This window comes from Excalfactoria chinensis, chromosome 13 (genome assembly GCF_039878825.1).
Source record: "Excalfactoria chinensis isolate bCotChi1 chromosome 13, bCotChi1.hap2, whole genome shotgun sequence".
NCBI classification, from domain to species: domain Eukaryota; kingdom Metazoa; phylum Chordata; class Aves; order Galliformes; family Phasianidae; genus Excalfactoria; species Excalfactoria chinensis.
The window spans coordinates 1,478,612-1,501,521 of record NC_092837.1 but is presented as its reverse complement, the minus strand read 5'-3'; the positions used below and the strand labels follow the sequence as shown (position 1 = coordinate 1,501,521).

General features: G+C 41.3%; 1 protein-coding gene across 2 annotated transcripts; it reads left to right on the top strand.

The window, feature by feature from the left end:
- The first annotated feature begins 4,027 nt into the window (after positions 1–4,027).
- On the top strand, positions 4,028–21,101 carry RAD50 (RAD50 double strand break repair protein). 2 transcript variants are annotated; one of them, XM_072348546.1, is made up of 26 exons: positions 4,028–4,089; positions 4,553–4,777; positions 4,908–4,991; positions 5,210–5,361; positions 5,986–6,171; positions 6,279–6,483; positions 6,957–7,085; positions 7,302–7,467; positions 7,954–8,147; positions 8,381–8,587; positions 9,055–9,237; positions 9,381–9,538; positions 10,116–10,291; positions 10,978–11,215; positions 11,898–12,087; positions 12,690–12,816; positions 13,069–13,262; positions 13,352–13,462; positions 13,957–14,049; positions 14,139–14,252; positions 14,968–15,095; positions 15,880–16,104; positions 18,616–18,701; positions 19,145–19,287; positions 20,241–20,374; positions 20,632–21,101. In XM_072348546.1, exons 2-26 carry the CDS (start codon positions 4,649–4,651, stop codon positions 20,816–20,818), a joined length of 3,939 nt encoding a protein of 1,312 aa, XP_072204647.1. In that variant the 5' UTR covers positions 4,028–4,089; positions 4,553–4,648; the 3' UTR covers positions 20,819–21,101. The 2 variants fall into 2 exon arrangements, with proteins under 2 accessions (XP_072204647.1, XP_072204648.1); XM_072348547.1 differs by lacking the exon at positions 4,028–4,089 and adding an exon at positions 4,381–4,472.
- Positions 21,102–22,910: the final 1,809 nt, after the last annotated feature.

The window sequence follows — 22,910 nt, the reverse complement described above, 5'->3', positions numbered from 1 at the left end:
ATACTTTTGTCCCAAAATTCAACAAGATAAGTACAATCCTCTCAAATGGGTCTTATGATTCTAACTGGAAAATCTCCTTATTCAGAGTTCTATAAAAAACATGGGCATAGACATTAGCATGTCTACTATAACATGTTCTACATGTTCTACCCATACAAGGGTCTACGTTTTTCTGTGTCTAAGAAAAATTAATGCTTGTTGGGTTGCTATATTGGCAGTTATCTAATCCTCACTGGCTGTCACCAGCATCTGAATTACAGCATCATCAACAGTGTTCCAGATGGCTCTGAAATACTGAAAAGTTTTGATCCAAATTGATCACAGCCCAAAGGGACACAGCGTATAGATACAACCTGCAGAGGAACAAGATGCACAGGACTTGTGATCACTTCAGTGATCACTTCAGTGAAGCAGACTTCAGTCCATCATCATCATTGCAGTTGTTTGTATCACGGTATCAATGAGTCTTGTGGAAGAATGTGAAGAAAGAGTAGTGACATTACAGAGGGTACGTGGGAGTGGAGTGGAAAAAATGTATGAAGGCAACATAGGATAAGAGCCTCCCGGTAAGATGCCATTCAACTAACTGAAGCAAAAAGCACCTAAGATCCACATGCAAGGTTCCATTTTCCAGCTGAGCACAGAGATATCATCAGTATGCCTGTGTGTGCCCTGTAGAGCAGAGTGAAATAAGAACTCGTGGCACATAGAAAGAACACAGACCAGATAAATGAAGACATCACAGTGATTTAAAAAATTAGCAGTGATGGAAGGGCAGCAGAAGGAAAAATAGCTATAAAATGCTGCAAGCTGGACAGTGAGTGAAGAATAGCATCTGCAGCAATGGAGCTGACTGCAGAGAAATGAGGATGAACCAAAATGATTTGGCAGCTCTGGGGGAGAGTGGGAGCTGCTGGTGGCTGTGGCACTCCTCCAGGCATGGCTTGGATCTGAGCCATGTTAACACCAAATGGGTTAATGGTACAATCAGACAGAAGATAACATTGGTTTTCATTGCTTCCCTTTCTTATAACCCCCCCCTGTCTTGGAACAGGTTCTTGGCCAGGTACCTGCTAAGGAGTGGATGCTCTCCTATATCCTCACAGGTGTGACTTCTGCTGTTGGCTTTGGCAATATTCCTTGGGCCTGTTGTGCCAGTTACACAACAGTGAAGTGAACGCTGACCTCTTCATGTCTCAAGATCTGTAGTGGTCAGTTCACATTTACAAACCTTTTTCACAGTCATGAATAGCAGGATTATCACCAGATTGCTACCTTAGATGAAGTTTGAATTGCTGGCTACAAAAACACCTTCTAGCTGCCAGTTCACGATAAGGCCCAGGCTAACTTCCTCATCTTTAATTTGCTGTTCATTTTAAATGCAGGTGATGTTGGGATTGAGTACAAAGGGCTGTTCATAAAGTTGGCATCTGTTATCTAGCCTTGAACTTGATCAATGCAAGATGAGCTGCTTTGTTTCCCTAGTATTAAGGGGCCCTAGAAAAAATCAACTTGAGCACCAAGAGAGAGTTTTTACTCACCCTTAATTACTTCTACAGCCCCCAAACCTACCTCCACGTTCTCGTGTTCCTTTCCAACCCCTCTGCAGACACAAGATGTCTGCGACTGAGTCACTACTGGTCAAACCAGTGAGTGCCCTGTGGCCCTGTCTGTGCCTACAGACACATCTAGATCCAGGGATACACAGACCTTGATACCTTGTATTATCCTTGTGATGCTCCACTGGGTGATTTTTATGCACGTTGTGCATGTGATCATTATTAACAGCTTTATTTGGCAATATGAAATTGTGACAGCTTTTTGCTCAGATCCTTTTCCAGGGCAGGCTGGAATGCTGAAAGTGTTTTAAAAACTATCCCAAGGTGATCAATGTCAGACAATTAACAACATGAAGAGTTCATATTTTCATGGGTACACAGAAAAACACCCAGACAGTGGTTGAGAGGCTAACCAGGAGTAGCTGAAGCTTTTCATATTGCAGGGAAGTGGTTACCTTCCCTTTCCCTACTTCTTTTCCCAAGTAAGAACTAGATCACGTGTTTAAAAGTGATTTGAACTTTCGCTTCCTCATCCCAGTGAATGAACACCATTTGAAATAGCAGCTCTTGAAGTGCAGTTTCTGCCACAATGCTTTGTACCAGTTTGGTAACTGATGTTGCTTTTGAGAACCAGACCTACATCATACAACCAGCCAATGCACAACACGTACCCTAGCTATGGGCATCTTCTGTTTCCATTTTTTTTCTCTTTTTTCTTAAGTCAGAAATTAGGAAGAAGAAGCTTAACACTGTGACCCAAAGCAAACAAAACAGGTCTGCTTAGTGGCAGAAAACTGCATGAATCTCCAACTACTTTATTTTGCAGTCTCCCATTGGATGCATGCAAAGGTCAGTCCTGTGTGTTTTTCTAATTTTGGAGTAATTAGACTAGGAGAAAGAGTTTGTCTTTGGGTTTCTTTCCAGGCTGTACACTGTGGCAGCCAGTCACCTGGAGCCACTTTTGCTCAGCTGCCATTGAGCTCTCCATAGAACAGCAGCAGGTTTTCTTCACTCTGTGTAAAGAAGCTGCAATTTAATTCCACATTTCAGTAGCTCAGCAAATCTCATCTTTGTACAAGACAGCTCAGCCTGCATGAGAGCTTTGCAGGGCATTCTGAGCAGATATAAAGCAGGATTGGTAATGGCGGTGACACAGCCTCTTTAGAAACAGCTTATATTCTATTTCCAACTACAGGTGTAAAGTGTGGAAAAAAGTATCACATCCCTACAATTACAACTTTTCCACTTCATGAGAGGACATCTGCCTGGGTTTCGTGTTCCATGAGTCAGAATGGTGTGTCAATGATCACCACCATCACGAATCCAGAAAGAGAAAGCCAAAGTGTGATGGTTGGTACCTTGCTGCCCTGTGCCACAGGGTCCTGGCACCTTTCATGCAGCAGCGCTTGTCTGCATGCCCTTTGAACCCAGCTGAGACATCAGCTTCAGAAACATCAAAAACACAGGATTTGTACAGAGACTTGAAGGAATAATAAACCTACATGGAGTAATCCTACAGCAAAACAGATAACCACACTTCATCTTTTTCCTGCACAAAGGGGTCGGGGTGGGATTTTTGCAGTTGGTAACCTAGATTTCCCATGAAGCACGGTGAATTACCGGGTTGTACCACACCTCAGACTTGTAAACCATTTCCTGGCTCTTATGGTCGCTGTGAGAGGGATGCATCACCCGGCGTCATGGTGAACCACCGCTCACCCACAGCCCTGAGTGCTCAGTACTGGAAATACTCTTTAGCACGCACGGTTACTGATAGGTTGGGCATGGCCACAGGGTCCAGGTGGCCTCAGAGCTGGTGATGCTGTGCCACCCTTTTGTTCTTTATCTTTTGCTGGTTTTGATTCAATGGTGCGTAACAGGCAGGGAGCAGTAATCAAACCCAGCGCTGGAAATGTGGTTTTCTATTGTCTGTCCTCATCTTGAAGCACTGAGCTGGACCGCTGCACACATAGGTATCATCCTTTGGCTCTCTTAATTACAGGAATGAGCAATTCAGCCCTCTCAGTGATGCTGGAGATGGATCCAGCACAGGGATAGTTGGTACTGGACTGAGATGCCATTTTGTGTGCGGGCCACAGCTGAAGGCTGGGAACACTATAAAAACCCTAAAAATGGATTATTTCAGAACTGTTTTTAGTTTTTAATTCTTTTAGAAGCGTTAATGGCTTTTTCACCAGGGGATAAAATAGCTATGTGCCACCGGGAGGCCCTCGGGACTCTGGAGAGAGCAGAGGGGACAAAGGGAAGAGGAGGGCGTCTGTGAGAATGGATAGGAGCCAAAGGGAAGAGTATAAGGGTTGTGGGGAGCGGAGGGGAAGCACGCGGAAGGGGATGGGGGTGCAGAGGGGCCACGAAAAGCGCAGAGCAGCAGCGCACACTCTCCGCCTGGCCGCCAGGGGGCGCTGTGAAACACGGGCAGGGCGGAGCCGCCAGCGCCGGGGCGGAGCGAGGGAGGCCGCGGTGGCTGCCGGGGCGGCGCGGGGTGTTCGCGGCGCGGCGGGGAGCGGAGGTGACGGCGGTGCGGGCTCGGGGTGGGGGCGGGCAGGGCGCAGGGCTGCAGCGCCGTTTCCCGGCTCTGCGGTGCGATGCGGAGCGGAGGGGCCGTTGTCTGTCCCTGGAACGTGCCCACCCCCGCCGCGCGGTGGGGAAGTCCCGCTGCCCAGCGCTGCCCCGCGGGCTTTCTGCAGGAAATGCCCCTTCCCGGCCCGGCTCGCCGCGCTCAGACACCGCGGACGGGGCGGGTGTGACGTGCGGAGGGACCAGGCAGTAGAAAAGCATAATAAACTGCAAATATATGACGGGGCTGAGGAGCTCCCGGGCCGCCGGGGACCCTGAGCTGTGTGCCCTGCGCTGTGGGGAAGCTCACCGTGTGTTTAATGCTGCGTGTGGAAGGTTGGGGTCGTTGGGGTTGGGAAGGAGCACTGGGGTGTTTATTCCAGCCATGCTTACATGCTCGTGTCGTCCTCCTTTAGGGTTACGCTCGCGTTTTGCCGAGGCCTCGTTGTACAGCTTTGTGACATTTGCATCCCTGACTTTAGAAAAGGGGGGGGGGGGGAAGTACTGCCGAAATGGCCAAGATTGAGAAAATGAGCATCTTGGGAGTGAGGAGTTTCGGTGTGGAGGACAAAGACAAACAGATCATCACCTTCTTTAACCCCCTGACCATCCTGGTGGGACCCAACGGCGCAGGGAAAACGGTGAGAGCTCTGCTGCCAGCCCTGGGCTGGGCTGAGGAAGCCTGCTGCTTTCCTTAGGAAACCAATGGTGCCATTAAGGTTGGAGTTCTGAGCTGTCGTTCTAATTATGTGCTTCTTTCTGTTCTCTCAGACCATCATTGAATGCCTTAAATACATCTCCACCGGTGATTTCCCTCCTGGCACCAAAGGAAATTCATTTGTTCATGACCCAAAGGTAACAGCCCCAGTGATGAGATTTAGTAGATTTAGTGTGTGCATAATCCTCAGTAACATCCCCAACTGCTTGTGGTGAAAATGGGGGCACTCAGGGATTTGGTAGACATGAGCTGACCATAACAGCAATAGGGGTTTCTAGAAGCTGGCAGGGCTTGTAACTCATTTGGATGTTGAGAAGAGTTTCCCTTACTCACTCTCTTATTGTTTCTACCAAAGGTTGCCAACGAAACAGATGTGAGAGCTCAGATTCGATTACAGTTTCGAGATGTTAATGGAGAGCTCGTAGCTGTCCAACGATCCATGGTTTGTACCCAGAAAAGCAAGAAAACAGAATTTAAAACACTTGAAGGGGTCATTACCAGAACAAAGTAAGATTTTCACTCACTTCGGTGTGAAATTCAGTTTCAGATCTGTGTATTTTCTCGTATGGAATGAGAAAACTTCACAGTGTGTTCTCTGAAGTTGCTGCCTGTGCTCTTAGATGAAAGGTCTGCAGTTCCAACACGTAATCTATTAACTGATTCAAAATCTCACCTTTGAAAGCCATCTGAACTGTCCACATCTATTGACTTGTATTTATTTGAGGTTCATGTTACTAATAATATAGATTGGAAGTGGCATTGCATGGAGGACATAAGCTTTACTTCCTTTAGCACCACTTTCAGTTTCAGGGCATGGTCAGCCCGTGTTTAACTCCAGTCTCCACTATTTAAGAGGTGTATTGACTTGCCTTTATTCAGAATGGGTTTGGCTCCCTCTGGTGGTTCTGCAGAGCTTTTTATCGCGTAGTACTCTTGACTAAAAACGTTTATTGTAAAGTGCCAATGATTTAAATGGTAATTACCTTTAAAGGTAAATCCTTTAATAATTGTTACTCCGAGTAAGATTTGTAACCAGTACAATGGAAAATGCTTGTACTGTTGTTGTTTGATTTTAATTAAAGCTTAAAAATAATTGCTACTAACTGCGGCTTCTCTTTCTGTGCTACGTAGGCATGGCGAGAAGGTGAGTCTCAGTTCCAAGTGTGCAGAAATTGATCGAGAGATGATCAGTGCCCTCGGTGTTTCCAAGTCGGTGCTTAACAACGTCATTTTCTGCCACCAAGAAGAATCCAACTGGCCGTTAAGCGAAGGGAAGGCCCTGAAGCAAAAATTTGATGAGATCTTCTCAGCAACAAGGTTTTTTCTCTTTACTGAGGCGTTGTTCCATCCATGGGTGGTGATGGCTGCATTGCTGACGGGACCCGACGGTTGTGTGATTGGTTTTTTAATCTTTATTTTTTAAGGTATATTAAAGCCCTGGAAACTCTCCGTCAAGTCCGGCTGAAACAAGGCACGAAAATAAAGGAATGTCAGGCAGAACTGAAATACCTAAAACAGAATAAAGAAAAAGCCCAGGAAATCCGGGACAATCTTGCCAACAGAGAAGCTCAGCTGTCTGCTTCTAAGGAGAATATAAAATCTATTGAGAGTCAGCTCGAGCCTTTAAAGGTGGTTTGTGTGTTACTTGCATTAAGATTTTAGTATAAAAGAACACAGAAGTGAAAAAGAACACAGCAAAATGTCAAAGCCAGAGGGATGTCCTGATGAAGACCTCACACATTTATATTGTTTTCTAACCCAGTATTCTGCAGCAGAATTAAGCAACAAACCACAGATGCTGCTCTAATCTATGCAGCCATTGGAGGCGTGAGAGCAGCCTGTGAAATTGTTGTAGCAGCACTGGGGTGGGTTTTTTGTGTCTTCATTTAAAATATCCCTGTTAAATATTTATCTGTTACCCATAAAACTATTGTGAACTGTAACTAAAAGTAAATGGGAACTGGGTTTTTTTTGTGTGTGTTTCAAAGTATTTTGTAAAACTGAAGGTTTTATACTTCAGAGTACTGTATTGCATAGAACGTTTGACTGTGGGATTCATAAACCAATGGGATCTCTTACTTGCACCCTTCTTTCCTTTGCAGAGTTCTCTGGCAGCAGTTGAGAAGAGTCTCATGAAAGTGATGATGCTGGACAATGATGTGAAAGCCCTGGAAAGCAGGAGGAGGCAGATGGAAAAGGATAATCAAGATCTGCAACAGAAAATGCAAAAGGTTGCCTTTAGATTCCATGCTGCCATGCTTTCCATAGAAAAATCAGTTTGTCTTTTGCTACCAAATGAACTAACTACGCATCGGATGCTGGTTAAGAACACTTCCATAGCCCAAGTGGCTCGCATGATAATTCTTGGGTTCTGTTAATCTGAACATCACAGTGTTCTTTATAAAGTCATGTTTAGAAGCTAACTTTATTTTTTGTTTGGGGAACAGGTTTTTCAAGGAACAGATGAACAGCTCAAGGATAGATACCAGAACCACCAGAGAACAGTGAAGGAAAAGGAGAAGAGGTTATCAGACTGTAAGCGGGAATTAGATAGAGCCTCTAAAGAATGCCAGAGGTTTAACAGTGAGAAGTCAGAACTACTTATTGAACGAGGTACACTGGTCTATAAACGAGTATTTATCTTTGATGTCGTTAAGATCTGAAATACATTTGATAAGAATTGAAGGTATTTGGATGGGACCAAAGCCCAGAAGTGTGTGTTAGGGCTGGGTCGATGTGGTGTGGGAATCTCACAGGCAACCACACCTCAGCATTTCCTTTGGGATTTTTAATGTGCACTTGTTTTGAGTCATCATTACAGCATGCAGTATGCTTGCTCTTAAATGGACCATCTTTTATCGAAGTACTCAAAGCAGATGATTTCTGGTGCTATAAAGCAGTCAGTTGGATGATTTTCAACACATTTATTTTCGCTGTCTGAGCTTGTACATGCTCTACGTTATGAAGATGACTGCTATGCAGTTACGACTGTGTACATCTATTCCAACCAAGAAGCACATGGATGCTGAATCTGTAATGTTCTTACTGTGGGGGCAATCAGGGGGCTTCATTCATGGTAAGTTTCCTTTTCTGATGAAGGTCGTCTACAGCTGCAAGCAGATCGGCACCAAGAGCACATCAAAGTGAGGGATTCCTTAATTCATGCTTTGTCAGCACAGCTGGAATTAGATGGCTTTGAGCAAGCACCTTTTAATGACAGACAGATTGGCGTCTTTCATGAGTTATTGAAAGAGAGGCAGAAGAGTGATACAGAAGCTGCAAATCAGTTAATGGTAAGGATTTTGTCATTCTGGGGTTGTGTTATTGTTCCATATTAGTTATCAGTGTGTTATTAGTCCATATGTGTCTTTATGTTGCTGGGGGAAAAGGGGAATGTGCTTCAATATCTGAATGTGTCCCTGTCTTGCATTGTAACTGAATATTTGCAAACTAGTGTGAAGAAGCAGTTTGAATGCTGTGTTTTTCATGGGAAAAGAATAGTGAATGTATTACTGCTCACTTTCAGAGAGAGTTCGCACAGAAAGAAGCAATGAAACAAAAACAGATTGATGAAATAAGAGATAGGAAAACTGGATTACAGAGAACCATTGACCTGAAATCAGACATTCAAAGTAAGAGGGAGGCTGAACTGAAGAATGTGAAGTATGAACTGCGTCAGTTGGAGGGCTCTTCAGACAGAATAGTGGAGTTGGATCAGGAGATCATAAAGACGGTAAGTTGTTGTGCTTGAAACCTTTATACAAGATTGAAATGAAAATGCCTGCTTAGAGTATATTCCTTCTGCTCAGTGAGTTGTTAATATTGTAATAGGCATGGCTGTGGTATCGTTGGATTATGCAGATATCAGAAGATTTTCATAGTCTTAAATTACTGGCCAGAAAAATAAGTGCTGGTAGATGCCTTTTTTCCAGATAACTTGCTTATGAAAGAGGCTGGTTGGTTATAAGCATTGCATTCTGAAAGTGTTGTAATTTCCTACATTGCTGTACAATTTCCTATGGAAGCATCACATCCTTTATCATTTTGCACATGTTCTTTGCAAACCTGGTATTGATCCTGTACAGCAAATGGTATTGCTGCTGGGCAGGTTTGAAGAACTTTCCTCTGCTTTTTTCCAGTTAGAATCTTATTGTCTGCTGTGATTCTACAGTTCTTCTGGGCTATTGTTTTGTTATTTAGGAGCATGAGCTGGAGAAAGCTGAGAGGAACAGCAATGTAGAAACTCTGGAAAAGGAAGTGCAAACTCTGCAGAAGGAGAAAATCAACCTGGACAAAGTTCTTCGGAGGTTGGATCAGGAGATGGAGCAGCTGAATCTACACACCACAACTATTACCCAAATGGAGATGCTGAAGAAAGACAAGGTAATTTTTCTGTTGTTTCATAAGCAAGGGAAATGGCATGACTTTAATGCAGTTCCTCCAGGATATGTGTGTCTTTTTCAGATATTTACTTGAGTGGCATAAAACATATGAAAACATTAATGTAAAATGCCTTATTTCTCAAGGCAGACAAAGAGGAGCAGATTAGAAAAGTAAAATCGAGACATTCAGAAGAACTGACCCTACTGCTGGGATACTTCCCAAACAAAAAACAACTTGAAGACTGGCTTCATGGCAAAAGCACTGAGATTAACGAGACAAGGAACAGATACGCCCTGCTAAAGTAGGTATTAGTTTAATTGATTATGTCTCCAGAAGTATTTATGCAATTAGGAATTTCAGTGTTGGGAAGTTTTAATATAATTAACGTACTTGTTACTTTAATTCATGATTATTTATAGAGATGTCCTCCAAATGAAAGAAAGCAGCCTGCAAAATGTATATAATGTGAAGCCAGCGTGGTTTGTGTTGGTTAATAAAATCAAGACATGACATTAGAAGTGCGTCAAAGGCAGCACTAAAAGTAGATGACACAATATTCTAATACACCTTTAATGCTATTTTATCTGAATGAATGTGTGCTGGGGGATAAAATCGTGGCCCTCTGGCTTTCTTATGAGCTGCAGAATGGTTAATAACCATAGTGAGCCGAGTGTGATTGCATCTTCCTGGTTTCATTTGATTATATAAAAGAATTTGACAGAAGGAGACATCAGCACACTGTGCAGTGATAGACATGAAATTTCCACAGAGCCGAAGAGGCAGGATTTGTAGTCTAAGAACAGTCCATAATTCAGAAGTATGAAACATGAACATAAGGGTGTTTTTCTGTAAAGTAAGAATTTGCATTGATGTTTTAGCAAACAGCTGGCATCAGCAGAGCAGCAGAAAAATTACATCAGCGCTGAACTAAGAAAAAAGGAAGAACAGTTGTCCAGCTATGAAGCAAAGCTTTTTGATGTTTGTGGAAGCCAAGATTTTGACAGTAACCTGAACAAACTGCAAGATGAGATTGAAAAAAGTTCAAAGCAGCGAGGTACATTTGTCTGTAGCTCTGCATTTTTGCTCATTTCAAATATAAGCCAGAGATACTGGGACAGTCTGTAGCTTAGGAGGTTTTATGTTCGCAGGACAAAAATCAGCATAGAAACAGACTTAAGTGAAGTTATTACTGAATCTTTTAACTACCCTTAACATCATTTCCATATCTTTACTGGTTCTTCTTTTCAGATTTAATCAGCATCAGTTGTTTTAGCTCTCCCAGTTCATTCACATGTAGTGAGTGAGTTAAGTATCTGCTGTGACATAGTATGCGTGTAAATGATGACCTTATCAAAACTAAGGAAATGTTTGAGCACTTGAATCTGCCAAGTGTGAGGAGAAGCACAGGACTAGCAGTGTGACATAGGTTAGATCCGCAAGGCCTACCCGCTCTCTGGGAGAAAGCAGTTCCAGAAGGAAGTATGGGAGTACTTATTTTCACTGATAATTATTGAGGGATGGCTGAGGTTTAATAGAGTAATTCATGTCAGAGAGAACTTCAGAAGTGGTGATTTGGGGCACAGTGCTGAAAGCAGGGACAGCCCAGGTTGCTTAGGGCCATTTTAGTTTCCTATCAGTGATCTATGTGTTATAATTTTATTTGTGGTTAATCTGGACGCAATTTGAACCTATTACATACTGTATATTCAACATCTTCTGTTCTGTTTCTTTTTAAACCAGCTGTGCTTGCTGGAGCCACTGCAGTTTATTCACAGTTCATTACGCAGCTGACAGAGGAGAACCAGTCGTGTTGTCCAGTTTGCCAAAGAGTTTTTCAAACAGAGGCTGAACTGCAAGATGTGATCAGTGATCTGCAGTCAAAGCTGCGCCTCGCCCCAGACAAACTGAAATCAACAGAGTCTGAACTTAAAAAAAGGGAGAAAAAACGTGATGAGATGATGGGTCTTAAACCAATTCGGTAAAGTCCTTAGCAAATGGTGTTGTTGCAAGCCATTTTCTTTGGAGTTCTTGTTTTTTGATTACTGAAAATTGTGTTGACGTCTGGGATGCTTTATTTTAGGGTTAGTTATTTCACTTAAGAGATAAATATTTTTCCAGCATTTCTTCTCTGCTCACCTGGACTTCAATATTAAACTACCTTATAATTTTGTTGCTTCTGATCCTTTGGTGTTTCTCATGCGAGTGAGGCAGAAGAAGTGGTTGTTTCCTTTTCTACCAATCATTTACACTATACAGGAGCAGTTGACCTCCTTGTTTTTTGTCATTACGATTTAAAATGGACAGGTTGGTTGTTGTTGTTTCTGAAGTTTTCACACCACAGTAGAAGTGGGTTCCTTGCCAGTGGATAAGAGGCTCTGATTTTGAGGTCTGCAAATATGCAGACCATTATTTTGAATAGCTTGAAGAACTTAGTTAGTGAGGAGAACTTTCCTTCACAAGAGGGCACTCCTGTACAGCGGATTTTACGCCCTTTCGTATCACTTGCTGTACTTAAATCAATCTCTTCTGGCTTTTAATTTATTTGGTTGGTTTTGTTTTTAAATCTCACCTGCCTTAGGGGATACTATTTGGGCTCAATTCTTTTAATAGATTCTGTGGTCTTGAATATCTTGAACTGCTGGATTTGTTTTATATCTAAGGCAAACTGTAGTGGAACTCCAAGAAAGGGACATACCGGACTTGAGGAACAGGCTGCAGACTGTGAACAGGGATTTTGCACGCCTGAAGGGTGAGATAGAAGAACAGGAAACACTTTTGCAAACAGTTCTGTCTGAAAAGGAAGGTGCCAATGCCTGTTTACAGGACATAACTCTCATGGAAAGGTACCAGGTATGTGTTTGTAATTTCTGTCAATATGTAAAGTAACACTTGTTTGCTGTCTAGTATTTAAGTAGTTATCCAACAATACCACAAAGAATTTGAGGTGATTAACATGTAAGAATAGTTTATAAGGCAGCATAATGTGGCTGATCTTAATACTAATCATAGAATCATAGAAGCATTAGGGTTGGAAAAGACCATTATGATCTTCTAGACCGACCATAAACCCATTGTCCAATTGTTGACCCATCACGTCAATCCATTTATTGTGTTGGCAGGGATGATGTAAAACTAAACAGTTCTCTTGTTGCAGAGACAGATTGTATGTGTAACTCCTTTGAGGTAGTCTGTGTGCATCAGAAGTCTGCCCATACTGACTAATTTCCTCTCACCAGTAGGAATGCCAGCTTCCAGCAGCCTGTGGGCTAACATAGCCTTGTGCTAATGATGTGATGTTGCCTCAGCAAAGGAGTTACATTTGAAGGTGCTTTGAGTCATATGTGCCTCAAGCTCCTAGACTGTTTCTGTGTGCCAAATATTAAAGAAAAGAAAGAAAAACCTGTTGTCAAACACTAGTATAGTAACAGCAGCACTTTTCTTCTTACTTTCAGACTGATATTAGGGACGTTGAAAGAAAAATTGCTCAGCAGGAGGCTAAGTTGCTAGGGGTTGATTTAAATAGAACTGTTCTGCAAGTAAGCCAAGAGAAACAAGAGAAAAAACACTTGTGGGATACAGGTAGGTCACACAAGTCTGATATTTTGTTTTTATTTTTAAAATAATATTCTGACTTGCTGTCATTGAAGTATAAATTCTAGTTTGCTTATTTTATGATCTGAAATAACCATATTCTATTAGTTTTTCTTTGTTGGTTGTTTTTGGGAGAGGCATAATAACTTAATTTGGAGCTGGGTTCCTTATATAAGGAAGACATAAAATGTTGTTAATAATGTATCGACCGTTTCACTGAGTGCGCGGTTTTATCTGCAGTTACGAGTAAAATTGAGTTAAACCAGAAAATGAAGCAGGATCAGCAAAATCAAATTCAGGAGCTGAAGAGTACAGTGAATGAACTCAGAGCAGAGAAACTTCAGATTTCCAGCAGCGTGCAGCGTCGTCAGCAACTGGAGGAACAAACAGTGGAATTAACCACTGAGGTTCAGTCCTTATACAGAGAGATCAAGGTAGGGCATAATGAGAAACCCTTGTTGGGTCGTTGCTGGTTGTTGACAGAATGTGAAAATAAAAAGGACTTTCCTAAACTGCTTTTCAGGAAGCGAAAGAGCAGGTATTTCCTCTGGATGCAACTTTAGAAAAACTGCAGCAAGACAAGGAGGATCTAATTAATAAAAGGGCTGCAAGTAATAAAGAAATACAAGAGAAGGTTTGTTTGCATTTGACGTGGTGGGGAGATGGGATTACGCACTGGTGTTGGGGCGTGGGTGGAAGCCTCGATAACAAGTTGGCTTATAGTGCTTTTGTTTTGTGGAACTTTAAGGAGCATAACCAGTTGTAGTGTAATCTGTGGTGGTCATATTGAAAGGCTTCTGGGGACATTTGGCGATGTTGAGGGCTTTTAGTGCCACAGATGAGTAGATCAAGAATGGCTGCGAGCTGTACTTGGTAGGAGGCAAACCTGTCTTTGTCAGAGCAAGCATTCCTCTTGTCTAAGCACAAATGAGTCCATACCCATTTATTATGGAAAGCAGTAATAAGGAGCATCTGGGCTTCAAAAGTTGGAGTATTTGGTTGGTAAATTAAAGGGAATAAGGATAAGGAATTGTATCTTGCAAGTAGCATTAGCCAGTTATCTGTGATGTAAGCCATACCAGTCCTTGGATGTGAGTCTGCAATTCATTTGAAGTGTTTTCCTTGCAGATGAATGGCATAACAGAGAAAGTTAAAGATATCAATAAGTACATGAAAGAAATTGAAAACTACATTCAACAAGGAAAGGAGGAATATAAGAAGGTAACCTAAAAAGTCATCAATAAATAAAAATCTGCTTTTAAAAGCACTTTTGTTTGTAAATAATACACCTCTTTTTTTTATTTCTTTAGCAAAAGGAGTGTGAACTTGATGAGGTAAATTCCCAGTTAGTTGCCTGTGAGAAGCAGAAGGAAAAGATTAGTAAAGAGATGGAAATTATTCGACAGGATATTGACACTCAGAAGGTAGGTGCAGTTTTATAGCGAAGTTTACTTTGCGTAGTTGAAGTGATCTCAGTCTGCTGGTGCACAGTTTGTCTCCTGAGGTAATTACTGATCTGTTGGTCAGAGTGGCTGCTGTGTGGGGCACTAGGCTTAAAAAAGCAAACAAACAAGACTTGTGATTTGTATACACACAAAAATCTCCATCATTTTGTGGTATCTCAAAGAGAGTTAAATCCATTGTGATAATAGCCAGCGTTTTCAAAAGCAGCTTTGTGTGGGAAATACCTGCCTTCTAGAAGAAGGCTGCTGCAAGGTGTTGCTCATTGCAGGTGCCAGGAGTTGTCACTCCAGATTTTGTCATGCGCTTTAAATTCTTGTTGTATGTATTTCCAACTCTGTTTGTCTCCTGTATAGGAATGAGGCATCCCCCACTCCATCTCACGTCTTACCTGTACCATTGAGTTAGGGGACTACATGATTTCCCCACCCGTATCACTGATTAATATTCACACGCAGGATCACACTTAGGTTCACCTGTGACAATAAATATTGTGAAACATGCTGATTTCCACATGCCCTATTTCTAGTACAAAACAAGTTCATACTGTGATACTTTTCAGTGCTGTCAGTTGTTATATGGTCCAAGCGTGTTGTTGAGTCATGCAGCCCTCATACTTTGTAAGTGAGAACTGATATACAGAAACTTCATAGAGCTTCTCACTTTCTGTGGAAACAGATCCAGGAGAGATGGCTGGAGGATAATCTTACTTTGAGGAAGCGGAATGAAGAGTTAAAAGAAGTAGAAGACAATATAAAACAACTTGTAAAGGAGATGGGAGAAATGAAAGTCCCACAGTTGAAAAAGTAAGCATCTTCAGAACAGAGCAGCATGTTTTGTGTAAGAATTCATTGAATATTGAATGCATTATTCACTGTGTTTCAGTGCTTCCTGTGTTCTTAGCATGTACCTTTCTCCCCATTCACGTGGACTGCTTCCTCCTTCAGACTCATGCTTGCGTGTGATCCCCATGACAACATAGATGACTTAGTGAAATTACACAGTTCTTCAGTCTACAAATACGCACACAACCTCTTCTGATCTAAGCCATTAGTTTTAACAGTTTCCCCTGTTTAGTCCACGTTCAGAAAGCAGCGTGTCTCTGAATGAGAATAGTTCATTTTCAATCTACTTGGATAGATCTCAGCAGGAAAGTCTGTATTTATTTCTGTAGTTTAATAGCAGCTTAATATTCAGACGATAAACGTTTTAGAGAAAGAATTATCCCCATACAGCTCCTTATGTGCAAATTGTTCATTTAGCTTTGGCAGGGCACCCAACTGTTCATTGTATTTTTTTTTTTCTCAGTATCTTCGTGGAATTCCTGCAATTAAGTCAGTTGTAGCTGTTTGGATTTGCTTTTCCCATTCAGAATAGTGACTGAAATATGTTTTTAGCAAACTAAAATATGTTTCTGTTTTAACTGTGCCTTAGTTCCAGTGGCATTAATACTGTAATTTTAACTGTTACAAACTTGACGTGTACAAAAGAAGGAGCTGCTGTCTAAAAGAAGTTACAAACTAGAACCATTACTGTAATATTGTGTGGTGGTTTGTATGTAACACTTGTTAATCAGTTGTGATTTGGCAGTGAACAGAAACATCTAGAGGAGAAAATAGAAGCTCTGAAAAGAAACCATCACGTTGCACTGGGCCGACAGCGTGGATTTGAGGAAGAGATCATTCGGTTTAAAAAGGAGCTTCGAGAGTCACAGTTCAAGGATGCAGAGGAAAAGCACAGGGAGATGATGATTGTTATGAGAACAACGGAGCTGATGAACAAAGATTTGGACATTTATTACAAGGCCCTGGATAAGTAAGTGTTGTCGTGTGAGGTTAGTTCTTATATTTAGTGTAGTTTTCATTACCACTGATAGCCTTGATGCAAAAGCAAATTGCAATATCAAACTTCCCAGGAGAACTTTTAGAAATAGTAAATTGTTGCAACTCTTTGAGGTGTATAATTATTTCTATCAATAAATCAATATGTTTAATCATAGAATCATAGAATGGCCTGGATTGAACAGAACCATAATGATCATCTAGTTTCAACCGCCCTGCTGTGTGAAGGTAGCACGTTGTACACTGATGTGTTACTTCCACTGTTTTTGTATTTATCCCAAATAACCAATCGCTGTAGCCTTCCTTTTTTTTTTCTGCCTTCTGAAGAAAACTGATTCCTGAAAGCAAAGTCAGTGTATGAAAATTTGCTACAGACTGCACAGGATTGGTAGAATCTGGGAACTCCGTAATGTATGTAATGTTCAAAAGTGCATTGGTGATGTTAACTGGAGTTTAATATAGATTTAGGTAAGTTCACTGATCATTATAGTTTTATTCACAGTTCTCTGTAGGAGCCTTTCCGAGTACTTCTTTTACATGTTAGGACTCATATTTGCAATACAGCAATTCAAGCTGAGAAGAGAGTAGGGAAGTGAACTCAACACATGACCCATTTGTGCCTTCTGTGCTGAAATCCCGGCATGAAATAATCTTTTGCTCTGCTGCTTCTGGTGGTTAGAGGATTTCTAGGCAATGAACACATTCACCTTCATTTTTAATATGAGAACTGATGAAAAAGCCAGGAATTTTCAGGCTGTTCCTCTGTCCCTGTTCCTTTCTGGTTGCTTTTTCCCACTTGAAGGCGTTTTTAGGAAGCTTTTCTAAGTCTGTCTCCCAGCACTGTTGATTCTGGTCATACCATACCATAAATAAGATCTGCCACGTGGATTTCTTGTTCCCCATGATCTTCTTCACAGGTAAACAATTGTGTTTGCATTAAAGAGTATTGCAGTACAGAGGTGAGGTTTGGTTTTGTTTTTTACCCTTTTCCAGTGTGGGTGTTTTTGTACTTCTATCAGAGAAAGCAAAGATGAAAAGAAATGCACCTTGCCTTGGATGGAAAGTATAGTAAACTCTGTCATTGTTCCTGCTTCCCCTGGAAGCTTGTTTCATGCTTTTGGACCAACCAACCAAAAATAGCATCTCTAACAATGTAAACAAATAGAAAGTGAAGTGTACAGCCCTCTGAAAATTATAAAGTTTCCATGTTGAAAAGAAGTGACTGAGAAGGGTTGATAAAGGTTTCTTAAGCCTTGCGTAGTGTAGAGAAGGGGGAAAGGAAATGATTGTGAAAGTTCCAAGCAGCAGTTTGAGATACAAGGTAGAGCATCTTCTGGCCATGCAGAATAAAGCCTTGAAGCTCAGAGTTCTCTGGTACAGTTGGAGGATAAACTAAATGCAGTCATGGAGATTGTAGTTCAGAAAGTATCGAAGGCTGTTGAACAGTGGGATACAGAGGAGCTCTGTTTTAGTCAGCATTAATGATAAAATAAACATATTTAGTATTTGAATGTAAGCCAGTCCGAAATTGGTTCTGTGAAGATGTAAGTTGTTCAGAGTGTTTATAATTCCTTCATTTCATTTTAAATGGAAATGCAATCCAAGAATTTCCCTTTTAGAATTCAGACTCTTTTTGTGTGGTATCAAACCATCTATTGTTTCTATTTAAGGCAAAACAGGAAAGCAGACTTGTAATTTCAAGAAAAATAGATAAGCATCACTTATTGGTAATCGTCTGAAAAATCAGTGAGACAAAATGCTAACTCTAATGGCCAGAGATTGAAAGCTGTGTATGTAGCTGGGAAAAAATGACATTTGAGTGTTCTTCTGTGCTATCTATTGATCTTTATTGATTTAATACTTAGAGGCTTTTGATAGATGCTGATGAAGAATGCATTCTTGGATTTAATCAAGCAAATAGCGGGACGTGCTTTTTCTTTCTTCAGACTTAACTAATCCTCTTAGAGTCGCGACTTCAGTATTCCTCAGAACAGGTAGAAGTGATTCCTGTAAGAGGGGAAGTGGGAAAAGTACGCGTCAATTTCAGAATTACTTTTGAATGCAGATCTCTTTTTGGAAAGAAACTTTGCATCAAGCAAGCAAGCTTTTTTTTTTTTTTTTTCTCATTAAGAGCTCTATGTTTAAAAAGCTGGGTTAGAAAAGTAGCATCGTGTCCTTTTTTGAATGCTTTCCTGAGGAATCAGCTATTGCTGGACGGAAGACTTGTTGATAATATTAGTCAGGGAAATTAAGCATTATAAATTATATCCAGTGCTACTCTTGCTGCTGAAGAGAAAGGTTGCCCTAGTCAAGACATTATTTAGGTCATTAATTGTATGTTTCTGCATTCAAAGTGAATGAGTTGTTAGTATATTCCTAGTAAAAGTAATTAAGAGAATGGGAAGGGAGCTTTTCCCTTCTCCTGTAGTCCGTAGTGGTTTGCATGGCTTGTATTAAAAATTTGTGGGTTTATGTTGTTTTTTAGAGCAATAATGACATTTCATAGCATGAAGATGCAAGAAATTAACAAAATAATCCGCGACCTTTGGCGAAGTACCTACAGAGGGCAAGGTGTGTATTCGTAGTGTAGTCCATTCCACCTCTTCTATATTCAGCACTGCATGTGGGAAAACTGTTTCTTCAAACTATTGAAAATCCAGGGTGTGGGAATGGTTAGTTCCATTCAAAAGGCTGTTTCTTTTGGTCACCACTGTTGTGTCCTTTTTATTGCACATTCTGTAGTTAATTCTGTGATAAATGGAGGTAATTTTCCTTTTTCTGTGTCTTCCAAAGTTGAGGTTTCTTTGAGCCAGGGAAGCTGCTGTCAAATTCTCACCTTTATTTCCTCAATTTAAAAACAAAGACCATTTCAAAGTATTATGTATTGGTGGGAGTTGCGAGTAGATTTGCATAGCTTCTCTGTGATGTATCTCTCAACTGAATGTCATACAGTCTTTTAATGCTCTGGCATTTTTAAAGATTTTTAATAATGGAAAACCTGTCTCCATTTTCAGACATTGAATATATAGAAATTCGTTCTGATGCGGACGAAAACGTTTCAGCATCTGATAAAAGAAGGAGTTACAATTACAGAGTGGTGATGATAAAGGGAGATACGGCGCTGGATATGCGAGGAAGATGTAGTGCTGGGCAAAAGGTAATGTGTCTGTGTGAGTTTCCTTGGCAGCCAGGCCTTGAGATATCTCCTCTCCTTACTTTTCCCCCTCCAGATGGCATTAGCAGTCATAGAAAACGAAATCAAGGAACGCAGCAAAAGTGCACAGTATTTTATAATGCATACAGCATTTAAAAGGTATTTCATGAAGAGATGTGATGGTAGTGTTGCTCAAATGTGAAAAATGCTGTCAAGGTCTCACCTGTGTGTAGAAGTGTATTTGTTTTGAAAATTCTATACTAATGTCAGAGGGAATCCAAAGCTTCTTATAAAACATCGCAGTAGGCAACAAGTGCATCTTCTCCTCAAGCAGTTATGCTAAAATGTTATGTAAATGAGAGTGAAACTTGTTCACGGTGTCTTAGCTGATGTTCTGAGAATCTTTCTTTGATCATGAGCAGTGATGACAGCAGTCGTGATGTTTGGAAAGTATTTTTGCTAGCGCTGTTTCCATCAAGCGTTCTATGATTTTCACTAATTCATGGGAGCTAATAAAAACACAGTGAGGACTGATGATACCAAGCTAACATGTGAGTTGTTAAATAGTACCGTCATTAGTTTTAGTAAGGAATCGTCAGGTCAGTAGTTCAAACTCAATGATGATGATTTCCACCTTCCTTGCACTATTGGGATGAGGCTTCAGCAGAGGGAAGAGAGAGAGCTAATGGTAGCTGAAGCATCCTTAGGCTGCAATTCTTCATTCCAGTTTCTCCAGGACTTTATTATTTCATTTCTCTCCTGTTTTCCAATAGTACTTTGTGGAATGGACCTTTCGATTCAAACATCAAGTTTTAACGTAGTTTCTCAATAACTAATTCTCTCACAAAGTTATGGTAACTGTCAGTACGTTGTTATGTGAGCTTTAGTCACTGTGTGTCATGGTATGATGTTACACACAGTCACTCTATGAACACTGAGATGTTTTGGTTCCTTAGGTACTCGCTTCTCTTATCATCCGTCTCGCTCTGGCAGAAACGTTCTGCCTCAATTGTGGCATATTGGCACTGGATGAGCCCACTACCAACCTCGATCGAGAAAATATAGAATCTCTTGCACATGCCCTCGTGGAGTAAGTAGTTCACAAGCTTCTCATGAAACTTGGACACTTCAAATTTTAGTATCAGAAGTAAATTGTATTTTAATCTGTGGGCAGAGCAGTAACGTTAGATTCCCTTTTCTTTACTTGGAAGAGGAAAAGTATTTCTTGTGTCATTTGGGGGATTTTGTTGCTTTTACATGTTGGAATTTTTAACATGAGTAAAAAGAAATGCTCACCTACTAAACCTGGAATGAGGTATGTGTGCACTGACTAACACATCTCTGCAGGATAATAAAAAGCCGCTCACGACAACGAAACTTTCAGCTCCTGGTAATAACTCACGATGAAGATTTTGTGGAACTCCTCGGCCGTTCTGAGTACGTGGAAACCTTCTACAGGATCAAGAAGAACATTGACCAGTGCTCCGAGATCATGAAGTGCAGCGTCAGCTCCCTTGGCTCATATGTTCATTAACATTTTAAGTAACTGTGTGTTAAGATTGGCTTACAGAACTCAGAGTAAGGCATCTGAAAATACTCTGTCTTCATGTCATATCCTATCATGAAGATTTTAGCTGGCATCTGAAACTATTATACTTTTAAACTTTGTGTTGTTGTATGTTTTTCTGCAGCTGGGTTTAAGCATCACCATTATTTGGTAGAATGTAATGATTACAAAATAGCTACCTTTTAGATGCATTTTATGCTTTAAAAGTGGAAATAAAGTGTTGGTGGCCTTTGTATATGTCCTGGTCTAGATCTGGTTGCAGAGTCTTTGGAACAACTGTAGCTTTGTCAGTGCAGCAGAGCTTGCTCTCCATCACTTTCCCATGTCAAGTTTGATTTTGAATCATGTCAAGATGATTCACATCTCTAGTCAAAGTTTGTTCATAGCTGCCTGCCTGGTCTGCAGAAAACTCACAGCATTCACAGAGGACATTGCTGCTGTTTCTGCAAGGTATCCTTGCTTGGGATCTTCACGAAGTATAATACCTCCCTTGAGAATAGAGGAAAATCCCTTCTAACTAGATGAGTGAATGGGTGACAGAAGCAAATTTTAACCATATTCTCTTTCTTTACTGTGGGCAGAACTGCCGTTTACTGTCATTTAGCTGAAGATGATGAAGTTTATAGGAATTATGTCAAAATCTGGATTAATCGGTCATGGTTTTATCTTATGGTGTATTTAAACAAGTTCTCTGAAAATGATAACAAAAATGCCTTGAAGAGTTAACCTACAGGAATGCTGAGCTTCGCCTGCACTGCTCAGAGCTCTTCTGATTCTCTTTCCCTCGGTGCAGCAGCACCTGATGGCCAAAAGGAACCTACCACTCAAATAGAATGGCAGCCAAAAAACCAGCTGTGCCTGATCATCAGAAGTATTGAGCTTTTAGATGAGGTAACTCAGGAGCAGACCTTGCTGTTTGTGAAGACACGCAAGTCCTGAGGGTTGTGATGTCTGTAACCAAATAAGGGAGCATCTGTTCTGGACTGAACAGCAGACTGGTAAGTCTGCTGACAGAAGCTGGAATTAGAGCTCTCCTTGCAGACACCAAATGTTGCCTGAACCATAACTGCCAGTGTGTGACCAATACTCAGTTTCAGAGCAAGAATCCATAAACCACTACTGAAACAAACTGATTTCAGCAGCATGTTTTTCTTTGGAGAATGCAGGAATGACTCTGGAAATGTTGCACATTGCCTTCTTCCTGCTCCAAGAGGCAGGGATGCCTCTATCCAATGCTTCCCCACGCATGAAGAGCAGTTTCCAAAAGCAGCAGAGTAGAGGGTGAGCGGCCCCAGGGCGGGTTAAGCACCACGGACAGAGGCAGCCCTGCTGCCCCGGAGGCGTTGCTGCAGGGATGGCCCACGAGGCTCTGTGAGCCCCTGTGGGTTGTGCTGTGATATATAGTCCTGCAGGGCCTTGCATAGTCCAAAAGGGACAGCATTTGCACCACCAGTATCTGGACAGTATCTGTACCAAAACTGATAGACAAAACTTAATGGCATCCTGGGTCTACTGTTTGTAGCTGATGTTACCGAGCCCTGCATGAGAGCAGAGCTGAGCAGCTTTGGATGTAGCTGCCATAAAGAGTAGCACCAGAAACCGAGCACTCAAACCAGGGATTATTTCCACTTGAATTTTCTGAAAATGCAAGCTTGAAGAGCCCAGGTGCCCCAGCCACTCGAGAAACCACTCAAAGATAAACAGATGAATGGGACTTCCTATCAATTACGCTCTCACCAATCCCCTAAAAAGGCAATTAACGCCAAACTTGGGGTGGGGGAAGAAAGAAGACAGAGGAAAATGCTACTAACATACATTGCGTTTGCAGTTTTAACTAAGAAGCTTCACCGACTCTAACATTACTTCCTGAAGGGGAATTTTCTTAAAGATACAATCAACAGAACCAAATGACTTTGAATTTACAAATTTTCCTGTTCTACCTGCTTATTTTAGCATGACACATACATCCCAGCTCATGAAGAGCTGCATTATCTTCAGAAGCATTCCCCTACCTATGTGAATTCTGTGCTTTCTTTTTTGCCCTCAGGTTAAAGTTTGC